Here is a 13,127-nt window from a genome sequence, read left to right on the forward strand (position 1 = left end):
CATCTGATGCACAAACTATAGATTTGCGGAGTTCATTCACTGATCATGCAGATCTGGCTAGATGCTCATCTGCATGACCACCCTGGAGAATGAATTCCCCAGATTGCCGAGAATCTTGCAGGCCTTCCAACTTCTAAAGTTGATGAGCAAAAGAATAACAAAATATCTAGTGATAGAGAAGATATATGCAACTTTTCCTCGAAATGTCAAGGATCTTTGAGGATGGTCATGTTACTCCCATATTCTACTTTACCTTATCCTATAAAATGTCAATCCACAAACAGTGTCCTGATAGGATATGCGTAATCAGACGATGCTTTAGCTACAAGATACGGCTTATCGCAGAATGCCATCACATCAGCATTCAATGGTGGTAGTATCTATCGACCAGTAAGATGAATGAGCAAAATGTCTAGCTGAGGTAAAGATCATCCGTCACGTTTTGATCATAAGACCTACTTCATTGAAAGCAATGCTCAATATGATCAGCTTTAGGACTGATCAGACCAGCTTTATGACGATTATCCGAGGTACGGCAACGAAAAACTCATCAGGCGGCCAGACAGACCGCCAAGACACTTATTACCCGTCACCTCAATATGAAGCAAACTCATCAATTAGATGATTCTACAGGACATTCTTATCTAATTACTGCATGTCGTTAGAAGGAGGTTGATGATGAACCCAGACAGGTGTCTGTACAGCAGCCTTCAGGATTTACTCCACTAAGGATGGAAACTCTCTCAATCATATGGATGTTGCCCATACGGATATTTTTACTAATTATGTCATTGCAAAAATGTTCAAGACTGTTTAAATGTCGCCAACAACAATTCATTCATTTATTGCTTTATTGTATTACAGTCCATTGATATTGACATCAATCCTTTTAACCATATCCAAGTACGACAATAATCAGCTGTTGCAGTACCAAGGGCTACTCAGTTATAACTAAACGTTTCCTAGATGGTCCCCTTAGTTCCTTTGATCAGTTTTCTTATAGTAGTTTGATTATATTGCTCAGAAGTATCAATCAAACTAAAGACAAATCATCCATACAAGAGACATTCTGTCTGTAGTGGTGTATATCCGGATGGTTGCGGCACACCTGCTGTATCTGACATAAGGTTAAGGTAAAAGGGACATGTTCCTGCCCAAGGTCTGCCCATCCATTACTGGATGGCTGTCTTTAATGTTTTGCTGCTGGATCTCTCAATGTTTTAAAGTGCTTGTTCGACTGGTCTCAATTTTAAAATTTTCAGTTGAGAGCCAAGTGACAACTTGGACAATCAATATTCAAACTCCTAGGTTCCAAAGGATGGTATTACAAAGGGTGTATTGTAGAGATTCAAGCAGGTGGTTCCAAATGGCATACTTAACAGTTGATTCCGACCAGCCAGTTGACCATTTGGGACCGCTACCATTTCAAAGAATAACCGTTTTAGATCTGTGGTTCAAAATTGTAGTGGCATTACCAGCTATTGCGGGCCTAGCACACTCTGTTTTGAATAGAGGGAGACTCCATCATTCCTATTGTTTGAGATTGGAAAGGTGTGAATTAATCTGGCAATTAGCCTCCTGTGCATTGGTGCATACAAACACTAAAATGTTTGGTTTTTGCTGATTTAGGGTCAAATAAATCAGCCAAAAGTTTTGAAAGCTTCACAAATGATTGTTGCAAGGAAGTACTTTATGATATTTTGCGAAATTTTGATGAATTCTAGGTGGAAAGTAATATTTTTCGCATATTTGTTGGGAAAAAAATTGAAAATCCTCCAATTTTCAACCCCCCTATGGACACTATGAATTTTTCTCCAATAAAGCTGAAATCTTGGGAATATAATCCTAAGAGTTATATCAACCACGTCTGAAGTCGGGAGTTTGTATCAAATGTATAGTTTCGGAGCTAGCGCAGCTAGAAAAGCCCCCAAAACCCACTTTCTCAGGAATTTACACTACGGGCTACGAGTGAAGCATTACAGATTTACCAAAATTTTCAACCTATAGATGGACACATCGAATTTCCATCCAAATCACTCCAAATTTTGCCAGTAAATACCTAGACATATATCGAATTGTGTCAGAAGTCGGGAGTTGGGATTATTTTAACACCCCGCCCAAAAAGCCAACTTTATTGATATTTCCTATGCATTTTCCATTAGGCTTGCCAGGACCAATTAAGCAGGTGCACTAATTGGCTTAATTGGCTAGGCCCGCAATAGCTGGTAATGGTCCGAACACACTGGTCACTGTCCTAGAGTCAGTCTCTCTGTCACAGGAAGAAAATTTCATATCGGAAACCAAACCCACTAAACATAGTTATATATTCTGTTATTGGCAAGAGTTGCTAACATTGCCAGGTTTTTTGCTGTTATGCAGGGAGAAGGAATAGTCTTAATCGAATCATTTGATGTTTTGATTGTCTTGAGGCAAGGGAGAGATATCGTGAATAAACAAGATGCGATTGGTATTCTACTATCGACCAAATTAATTGCAAAGGCTTTTGCCTTTATAGATGCACAACGGCACTCAGGAACCTCACTGCACATTAGGTTTTAAGACAGAAAGAAATCATGAGCAAAAATGTTCTATGATGTTGTAGATCACTTCATTAGAATGATGTGGATGGTTGCTATTTCACCATGAAAGAACCAAGGGAGTAATTAAGGACATTACACCTAATACAGCTGCCCAGTCACCTACCACTTGAGAGTATTATTTCCCATCACAAAATTTAACAGAAAATAAAAATATTTGACATGCTGTTCACATTTCAAACCTGGAAGAGGACTTCCCCATAAATCTCATTATGTGTAATAGAAGGAGACACATGAGAGAGAAGCAATGAATATTTTGATTACAGTGGAAACTTGCCAGAAGCCTTGAAATGTCAACTCATTAAATGCAACACATCGGAAATACGGCATCTTCTTGCAAGTTTTATTTTAGCCACAACCCCTAGGCAGAAAAAAAACCTGATTAAAGTGATAGAGAAAATGCAAAATAATTCATACATTTTCCCATATTCCCATTCACTTAGCACATGAAACAGAGGGTTAACATAGATTTAAATCGAAAATCCCACTCCCCACTTTTTTGGTAATGGATAATGATTGAGTATAATAGACAATCAATTAGTCAGTTCCTGCGGCAGCATATCCCGAGGTGCCAGAATCCATCAAGCCAATTATTATCAGTTTGTACGGTGCTTAAATCAGATCTACATTTAGATCCCCAGATCGACAAGCATTTTGCCACAATTTACGCTACAGAAACCACTATGAATATGAGACGTATCAATACGGGCTTAATAACACTCAATGATGTACTACTGCTGGCCATGAATACGTCATTAACTTGATATCTCAAGACATACTTATTCACACTTGAAAACTACTCACGCTTCCCGAGAAATAAAGACACAACCGAATCTCCAAAATCAGCATATGACACATTTCACTGCCTCACTGTGTATAAATTTAATAGCATGGCGTTCTAATTAGCTATTGCCTCTAGCCCCAACAAAAAAGTGCACCATTCCTACCCATCCTGCAACCTGTTAACTCCACTCGATATCGCATCAGGCTGAAAACTTGTAGGTACCTTATTCGACCCAAACCCCATACCCCGAGGAGTATAAAACAAATCTGAAAGCCCATCACTGCGTAATTGCCTCAGATGGACAGACAGACGGACACACAAACAAGGTTAATCCTATATCCCTACCAAACTCTCAGTAATGACAGCTATCAATTAGATGAACATCACAAGGAAACCTCTTATACACGAACTGAGTAATTGGTTAGCCCAAGAAATTGGTTACATTCTGTACCCAGTTTTGGACAAGAGAATAAGTGAATATCATATATGATAAAAGGAACAGGAACTTTCGGCTACTTACTTCTCAACTGTAGACACTGATGATAACAATGACGATAATAAAGAATTCGTATGTTACAGCGCTTTTCACTGTATTATCTACTACTGTCTCAAAGCGCTGCACTTTGTATTCGCATGCAGCCTATCAAGAAGCCTTTCTGGAGAACCAAGGGCTGCCACAATCTTGCGCAAACAAGAACATTTCAGGCCAGTTGAGAGTTATAGTGGCAGTGGCCACTTATCGCGCCCGGGACCTCCCGATCACAAGGCAAATGCTGAACCGTTGTGCCAACGCGCTCCCCCTCCACATTTCAGGCTGCACATTCCACAAAAATCCATGCTCAAAAAGGTTTTTGTGGAATATGTGACCTTGAAGGACAATTGAGATTATTAAGGGCAATATCACCCAGCTGTTGGCTGCCCAGTCACCTCTTATTCTATATAAGTAGTTTCCATCAACAAATTCAAAATCTGACTGACTTATCACGCTTTTCCGATGTTGACTCTGATTTGACCCGAGTTAGCTCACTCATAGACCATGTGAGAAATAGTTGGCCCTAGGACATGGCCATGATTGTATGAGAAAACTTTTAATTCTTTATCATCAAAGGAGATGGAAGCACAACAATTAATAAACAGACCATTTCCATGGCCTCTATAAAATGTTAATATGTACAGATGCAATTAGCAAATTATGGCCAGATTGAGGCAACACCACTTCACACAAACTTCATAACGGGCCACATTATTTCTGATCTCTTCATTGCAAAAGCTGATAACTGATTTGTTTCCGTCACACCATGACTCTCTGACTGGAGCGTTAAATCAGGATATCAAGACACCAATATGATCAAGGCGATAATTTTCTGCTTCGAAGACAAATTGATCAAAGCCCTGCGTGATTTTCCAGACCACAGAATTATCACAATGTTGATTATATGTACATTCCAGACGTAGTGGATCAGCCTCATCCCATCCCTTTACAACTGTGGCCTGTGGAGTTTTCAACGAGTTGGCACTCTACCAGCAGCTGACGACTGCAATCAGTACCAAAGAGCTGCAACTTTAGTGAGTTAAATATTTGTTTCTGCCCCCCACATTCCAAAAATCATGAAAATAAAATTGTAACCATTACATTACCCAGTTTACAGAGGCTTTCAGCTACAGGAGACAAAAACATCATTCACATTCTTTTAATATTTCAACCACTTTATCGCAAGGCTGATTTTATGATATTGTCTGGTAATTGACCTGACACAGGACCATCATAACACCCTGACGGCAGTGATAAAGCAGGAGAGTAAGATTACAATATAATTGAGGCCATAATTTTCGGTTTGTTATTCACTTTCAGCATAAAGGCCGTGTATTGTTTTTCAGATCAAAATTTGCTTCACGAGGCTGTTTCTACGATAGTGGTTGATAAATGATTTGTCATGTTTGATACATTCACTCCACAATACTCGAACAACAATGTAAACCAAATGCAAAGGAAATAAAAACAAGATAGATGATAAATTTATCCAACAACTGGTTTTTTTCTCTCTTATTGACAAATTTACGCTATTTGACCTCTGTGACCTTGAAAAGTAGGTCAAATCAAGACCCTTGTGATATGTCATGTATCACCATGTACCTTAGATAAAATTTGTTGATGATCGAGCCCTTAATTAGGGAGAAAGCACTTTTTGTGTTTTCGGTTTTAGCCACCTGGTGGCAAAATCAGGAATCGAACCAGACCAAAATTTGGTCTTTGATAGGGGAATATATGTAACAAGATTCAAGTCGATAGCTCCAGCAGTTACAAAACCTGCCTTATATACTAACGGACGATGACGACATTGGATAACGGACACTGCGCCTTTAGATAATCTCACCTCTCTGGAGGTGAGCTAAAAAGTGAGTTGATCCAACACTATTCAAGATATCAACTTCGGCTATTGAATTGATTCCAAGAAATTGGTGTAGGGCTTTGGCGACATGCTGGTAACAAAATGTTTGGTAAATTTTTTAAAATCTGCTGCAAAATTTGGTTCAACTCGAGCCTACCTTAACTGTAGAATCCCAAGATGCAGAGATGAGATGTCCATTTCTCCAAGCCATACCAGAGACTGAAATATGCAAGATTCATCACTTACCCCGAAAGGCCAAAGACACCCACAGTCTCAATCCCCTATTCACAAGACAGTGCAAAGCTCTTCAAAATGTGTCTTTTCTCAACTGTAGACATTCTTCTCATACCAACATGTGGTCGTCGCCTGTAAACCCATTTACTTGGGAGAACCTAATATTTGTTGGTGTTTCCATAAGCATGATAAGGGCGTCAAAATACAAACATCAATGGAGAAAAATTACTAATCTAACATATCTAATAACATGATTATCAAAAAGTCCATCCATTGACAAAAATTGAGTTAACTCTGAAAAGGATGTTTTTCTTGAACTGCGAAAATCAAGGGGGTTTTAAACAGAATGTCAAATTAGATAACTTTAACCAGAAATGCTAAATAAATGGGTGAAAATATCTAGCATCACAGAAAAAAAGATATCTTGAGTTTATTTGAAAGGGCTTGGATGGAGAGCAATCACACATCATTCGTGTCCCCATCTACTCTATCAGAGAGTAACTTCTTTGCAAGGCATGCAATGGTATCTCATCTGATAACTAATTGTACCATGGTAATGCAGGTAATGCTCAATAGTTTTCTCGAATGCGTGTGACTTCAGCCTGAGGATGTTCTCTCAAAAGCAAAAGCGTTTTTCAAAACGCATTTAGAAAAGGATGACCAATTAGTGCCCATTTAGTCCTGATCAATTCTTGGTAAAAGCTACGAAATCGCCCTCCCTCCCAAATCAACCCTTCACGAAAAGGGCCACAATCATTTGTTTGTTCGTTTAGTATCATCAGAAGCATAACGACACTAGATGATACAGAGTCCCACATTTCTCCAACATTTGGGGCAAAATCTGTATAGTCCTCTCTTTGTCATGCTGCAGGTTCTTATCTGGGTTGCGATCAGCTGGCTGTTGCCCTGTCAGGGCACGTTTGCACCACGACCTCCTGTTTTTTTCTCTTTCTGTGCATCATCCATGTGCCCTTCTTCCCTCAATCCCAGGGGTCAGGGGAAGTTCAAATACTTACCTGCATCATCGTGGGCCATTATACTTTCCACAACTCGACCGTAATCCACACTATAGAAATATCTAAAATGTTCAGAAAGGAATTGGGATTTAAGTAATCATTCAAAGTTTTATTCCTGAAGACCATTCAATTGTAATTGAACAAACAAGTGTCACCAAGTTGTTTTAGACCAGTTTTCCTGAAATGATGTCAGCCTGAGAATGTTCTCTCAATAGCAAACGACACCCATTTCAAAAATACTATTCATATTTCTCACTGAGTAGGGTCTTTTCTCTGCCCTGGCAAAGACCCTCATGTGCCTTCAAAAATGAAGCAATCCAGGGTGAGTGTCTTGCTTAAGGAAACAAAGTCGAACCCACAACCTCCTGATTAGGAGCCAAGCGCTGATACTACTAAGGCCAGGAACCAGTACGCCATCACCCTCCACCATCATCATCAAATGATCTGAATGCATACTTACATGTAGTTATCCCAACAACCAATGGCAACAGTAGCTGTCTCAGGTATGGGCAGACATGAAGAGAGCGCCTAAAAAATGTAACTTATACATAGACCCAACTTCCAAGGATATGCATTAGTCCAAGTTTTACTGATAACAGCTCTTTTCTCCCTGAGTAGGCCTTATTTGTGCAGAATGATGTTGGAAAATGAAATAGAGTGAAGCTGTATTTCATTTTCCAATGTTGAAATAACATTTCATCAAAACAACCTAATCGAATCCTAACTCCATGTGTGACTTCTTCCTTGACTGATAGTTTTTAGAAAGATAGTCAAAAAGAAAATGGCTTAAAGGAAACTTAACACACACATGAGAGAAGAGTAAAACCAGGCTTTTGGCCCAGATCAAAATCAAGACCAGCTTTTTGCATAGCATTGACAGAAATAGCCAGGTTATAATGTTTAAGCTAGTTCAGCGACATGGCAATGTGTGATTCGTTGGGACTCTCCTCTAGCGGATCAAATTCTGATAGTGTGGGCGAAAAGCAAATATAGACCGGATCAAATTCTGAAAGTGTGGATGAATGCAAGTTCCGACCGGATCCAATACTGATCTGATCCTATTAATTTATCAAGGCAAATATGTAGAGTGTAAAGCAAATTCCATTATTGCATTGAACGCAGAACTGTCTATCAAAGTTTGATGACTTGCCTAAGGACATAAGGAAATTAGATTCCTACTTACCATTTTTGAGATATTGAAACTCCTTACTTGCTTCTTGTCATCAGGTGAATACAGTTTCAGCGATGCATCTGAATATAAAAAAATATAAGATACGCCTACAGGATAAGCTATGTCGTCTTGGAGGAGGAGAAAATACTCTATCTATTTAATGATTTCAAAGCCCACGTCACCCAGATCTCAATCGAAAAATCAAGATGCTGCCACCAAAATGAGCACTATGTCTATTATACACGAAAACCAATGCTACAATGCAAATGTGGTATGTTAGAATACCTTACCTTGTGAGACAGAGAATAACTGATCACCACTAACAGAGAACTTCACATCCTGGACTGCCCTGAAAATTGAAGAAAAAACACACGCAGTAAAAGGAACCTGGTATTGAAAATAGAGAACTATGAATAAGTAACATCATACTTGGTAGCCAAGCAAAGCATTGGTGAAAGAAATTGTCCAGACATAAACCACTATACCAGGGCATCAAGGCAAAGATCGTTTTACATCAGATACCAAAACCTAGTCCAGAAATCAAAACTTACTCCTTGTGTAGTGAGTGGTTGTGAAAAGGGCGCAATTTCTCTGGCTCTCGCAAAAGCACCGTCTTCCCCTTATCACTTGCTATTGCACCATTATCATCCAAAGTGGCTGCAATAATCAAGTGAATATTGTGATTTAGTTGCACTTTCGCAAGGTTTCATTTAAAAAACCATAATTCAAAGTATGTTTCATTTTAAACTACTCAAAATTATAGACTACATATTCCAATATGGGCCTGCCACGCGGTTTGTATTCATGCCATCTTTTGTCTGATGTATCTAGACACGAATTGTTGAAATGCTGATAAATCACGGTGAGAATAACATTGTTATTTCTCAAATATGAAAAGTGTCAGTTGGTAGTACGAGTTTAGAAATATTTCCTCACAGAATAAGTGGAAATCGGTAGGACCCCAGAAGGAACTAATTTTAGCTCTCTAGCGCAGATTTGCCGCAATGAACGAACACAATCGCCAAACCTCACCACATGGAGCACATGATGCACCAGGCTCTTCAACCTGGGGCCTGCCTTCGTGTTCCGTCCCCAGCTCCAATGTTGGCACTGACATAGACAATCTCCTGAACCTGCGGGGATGTGGACTAAGGAATACCTTCCTGGGAATTTGACCAAACTCCATTATTTGTACCCGTATAGATGCCCTCTCGTTAGGGTCAGAAATACTACAAAATAACAAAGTTATACCACGTCCATGACCTCCTTTTAAGTCAATTTTAGAAAACAAACATAAACACAGATGGGTTATTAACCTGGTGACTCCAGTCGGAGGCGAAGTCCATTAGAAGCTACTCTACACTTGCATACCGCAAGAAATCGCAGTTTCACCTCTCATTCAACGGACTTAATAATTTAAGTAAAGCAACCTGACCAGGGTCGCGAACAAGTATTGCAGCTCTGTTCATAAGACCGAGACCTTAACTTCTAGACCACAACGCTTCTTGGATATCACGATAAATGGTCTTGGATTGACATCATGAGCATTTGAGATGAGCAAGTATGGGAAAGACATACCTGTCGAGATCCACTGCACCTTCATAGGTCAGGTAATAAAACACTGAAAAAATCCAGAAAATATTATATATACTGCGGAGTCGCTTTAGTGGCCACTAGGGTGGGGCTAACTTTTACTTGACAACTTAATTACACATTACACGCACCCTGGGATAAATATCTCGATTCTCCACAATCAGGTTTTGTCACTGAGACATAGGCCTACTCACCATTGTTTGCCTTCTCTGCTTCCATGCCAGTCTGCTTGTATCCAAACACAAGATCTATCCAGTCTGGTAGATGCTCGGTTACATAATCACACTCTAGTGCTTCACGGTGCTGCCTCACAAAGTCTTCAGGGTCCTTTGCCCATGGAGGGAGTTCGACGTGATTGACCGACCTTCCATCTTGTCTGACACCATAGTTGATGCCCTGAAATGTATTTGATTTTGCCAGGTGAAGGTTATGAGTTTAATTCAAACCCGAGGCTAGTGCGGGCCAATAGTACGAAGTGATCAGACCCGGCAAATACCGGGTACGATAGCGGAAGAGTAAAACGAGGGTAACAAACAAAACCGGATACCTTTGAGTTATGTAGGAAAGCACCAGGTTCCCATCCGTCGTGATCGCCCGCCGGTTCTGTCTGGAAGAACTCCGGGATCAACTCCTTGTAATCGGAGCCAGTCAGGCAGCAGCGCCACACATCAGGAATACTGGAAGGAAGAAAATATTTTGGAACTTTTTGTCACATCAACTACAAGCAGTTCAAGGCTGGATTGAAGGATTTCAAGGCTAGCTTGGCCAGTGACCCGCGGCATCCTCACTTCATCTTAAATCATTTCCATGTTGAAAATTCTCCAAACTAAAGAGGAATACCCTTCCTTGGATCCCCTACAGCTGGGGCTCTTGGGATAGACAACGGTACATCAGCTAAGAATTAAATTGGTAATTCATTTTGTCATGACCAAAACTCTGCCATATTAACCTGTTGAACATTCTATCAGGCTGATCAAATCTTCCATTGTGAAGACAGAGCAGATATTCAGGGGCTGAAAAGATAAATTAGCAAGATTGACTGACCGGTAGGGAGATCAGCGGCATAGGGGTTGGAGTGGTCGGCTCATAGGAATCTCATAGCCCGCCTAGTGGCCAACACTGCAAACTGCCAGGCAATAGAGCTCAGGTTTGATCCCAGGGATAACTGAAGATATTTATGAAACGGCCTTCCAGGATCCTTCTAGTCAAAACTGCAAAACCCTCTGCCAATACAACCAACTTCTTCTATCTAGCACATGTCGATATAGAGAGCAAATCAGTGGGTGTGGTGCTTACAACAGGAAAAAGCCAATAATTGGCACCGAGTGCAATTCTGCAAAGCAGAGCAGCACATATCTATCCACTTACCTGCTCTCGCCAAATAAAACAGGACAAAGCCAGGGTTCGAGTAGTGAGATCCATACAGAAATCTTGGACTTGGCATGTCTTCATACCGTTCCTAAAATGATATCATAGCATAATGTAAAAAAAGTTCAGACATTAGGTCGGTTTAATGCCCTCAACAACATCACAGACCACATGACACAGCATAAATTTTAGGTGTGCAATTAAGTGGCAGCATCTACAGCAACTTCAGACGCTTTTTTAGATCCTTTACCTTGAGCACCTGTAGTCTGCTTTCATTCAGTGCTCCAACTGGCTTACTGAGATCACGAAATGTCGCCGGGTTCTCAAGGTCTGAAATGAAATAAACATGATGAATTAGAATCATTTCAAATTATGCAAAACACAAGAAATGCTTCTAAAGTTAAGTTATTGGTCAAAGAAATTCACTTGCAACCCAAGTCATCCAAGAACAAAGGTTTTCACGACATCACCAGGTTTTCAATTTCTTTTATTGTCTGAGGCCATCAGCTTCAATGCTTATTGATAAACCAGGTCATCGGGTTATGCCAACAACAGCATAGCAACATCTGATAACATTTACCTAGGGTTTTGCTCGAGTAGTCATCTAGAATCCATGGAAAGACAGGATACTGTGTGAGATCGTTGAACGTCCGGTCACCCATACTAAAAGAGAAACCGATCAGATATACCTATATACCCAGTACAAGGAAAATCAAGATTGTCTTTGCATGTCACCACAAATTTTTGCCACCAAATTTATCATGACACGTAAAAACATACTAAAGTTTCTGGGATAGAAAAATCGCTTGCGACAACATGATTCACTAAACATAACACAGAAATCCTCAACAACCAAATTTGTTAGATGTACAAATTGGATACCATGAGGAGAATAAAGCGGCATACCTGTTGAGAAACATGAGATAATCGTAGTTGGTTATGAGACCATTCTGCCATCTCAACGTCATATTTTCCTGGCCAAGGCCATCAAGATCCAGACCTGAAAAGAGCTGAAGCTTTTTATTCAAAGATCAACAGATAATTTTAAAATATCTGAGGAATTAACCGAAACTTCCTTTACAGCATGCCCACACTGGGAACCATTTATCTTTTTTTAAAAAGCATAAAAACTGGCATATGACGTCCAGGATGTCAAACCTGGCATGCCCAAGCGAGAGTTGTTATTTCATGTATTATGCCCCTTAACACAGCCTAACTACCTGACTTACATGGCTGCTCCAGTAACTTATCATGGAAATTGTCCCTCATTTCCTGTTCAGCAAACTTCAGATACAGATGAGAGAGGGCTTTGTTCTGCGGACAGAAGATCTCAATGCCCTGAAAGGGGAAGGGTGTTGGACTTTGAATCATTCAGCAGAGTTTACAAGTTCATTTTGAACATTCTGAAGAATAAGCATCATACTTTAGCTTATAAGGAACGAGCTTATAAGGATTGACTCAAATTAGTAAGCTTTGAATTAAATACTAAGATCAGTTCCACTGACCAAGGTAAACTCATGTTACTTACCACGTGCCTCAAAAGAAATCTCCTTTTTGTTACAGTTTTGATATCTGAAAGTTTGATTTTCCATACAGGGTTCTGAAATTGAAGAATTTTAATTGATTTGTAGTGGGAAGAGGGGAATTTTCTTCATCTTTTACATTAAGGTGTTTTGAGATTAAACTCAAGAAAGTAGAGTTCATTTTTGGTGACAAAATCAGCTGTCCTAGACAATTCTGCCACAGAGCCCCGGAGTTTCTCGGTCAGGGTTGTGTCATATGGCCAGCATTTCTCCCCGCTCTTCATTAATGAATAGGTCTGAAGCACAAGGGCTGGAATCTGGTCCTTAGCTCCACATTCAAATTAAGCAGATTCTTGTCTTCCTGCTTAGGTTTTTACCAGGCCATTCAAAACTTCCTATTTTTATAAGCATCACGACAGGATGCTTTTAAGGGTCTCATTTGAATATGAAA

At 39.9% G+C, this 13,127-nt stretch overlaps 1 protein-coding gene across 1 annotated transcript in view; it reads right to left on the reverse strand.

Annotated features, from left to right (window-relative positions):
- Positions 1–13,127, reverse strand: part of LOC135495312 (protein FAN-like) — a 137,043-nt gene that overhangs the window by 119,885 nt on the left and 4,031 nt on the right. Inside the window, exons 9-25 of the mRNA XM_064783776.1 lie at positions 12,682–12,753; positions 12,383–12,491; positions 12,060–12,153; positions 11,734–11,816; positions 11,404–11,483; positions 11,154–11,244; positions 10,735–10,798; positions 10,333–10,462; positions 9,980–10,181; positions 9,771–9,813; positions 9,225–9,421; positions 8,744–8,849; positions 8,483–8,541; positions 8,205–8,272; positions 7,482–7,549; positions 7,022–7,083; positions 5,929–5,990 (exon numbers count right to left, since the gene is read on the reverse strand). Coding sequence (XP_064639846.1) covers positions 5,929–5,990; positions 7,022–7,083; positions 7,482–7,549; positions 8,205–8,272; positions 8,483–8,541; positions 8,744–8,849; positions 9,225–9,421; positions 9,771–9,813; positions 9,980–10,181; positions 10,333–10,462; positions 10,735–10,798; positions 11,154–11,244; positions 11,404–11,483; positions 11,734–11,816; positions 12,060–12,153; positions 12,383–12,491; positions 12,682–12,753 — 1,590 coding nt within the window. The remainder of the gene's footprint in view (positions 1–5,928; positions 5,991–7,021; positions 7,084–7,481; positions 7,550–8,204; positions 8,273–8,482; positions 8,542–8,743; positions 8,850–9,224; positions 9,422–9,770; positions 9,814–9,979; positions 10,182–10,332; positions 10,463–10,734; positions 10,799–11,153; positions 11,245–11,403; positions 11,484–11,733; positions 11,817–12,059; positions 12,154–12,382; positions 12,492–12,681; positions 12,754–13,127) is intronic.

The sequence above is a fragment of the Lineus longissimus genome, chromosome 11, assembly GCF_910592395.1.
Source record: "Lineus longissimus chromosome 11, tnLinLong1.2, whole genome shotgun sequence".
Lineage (NCBI taxonomy): Eukaryota > Metazoa > Nemertea > Pilidiophora > Heteronemertea > Lineidae > Lineus > Lineus longissimus.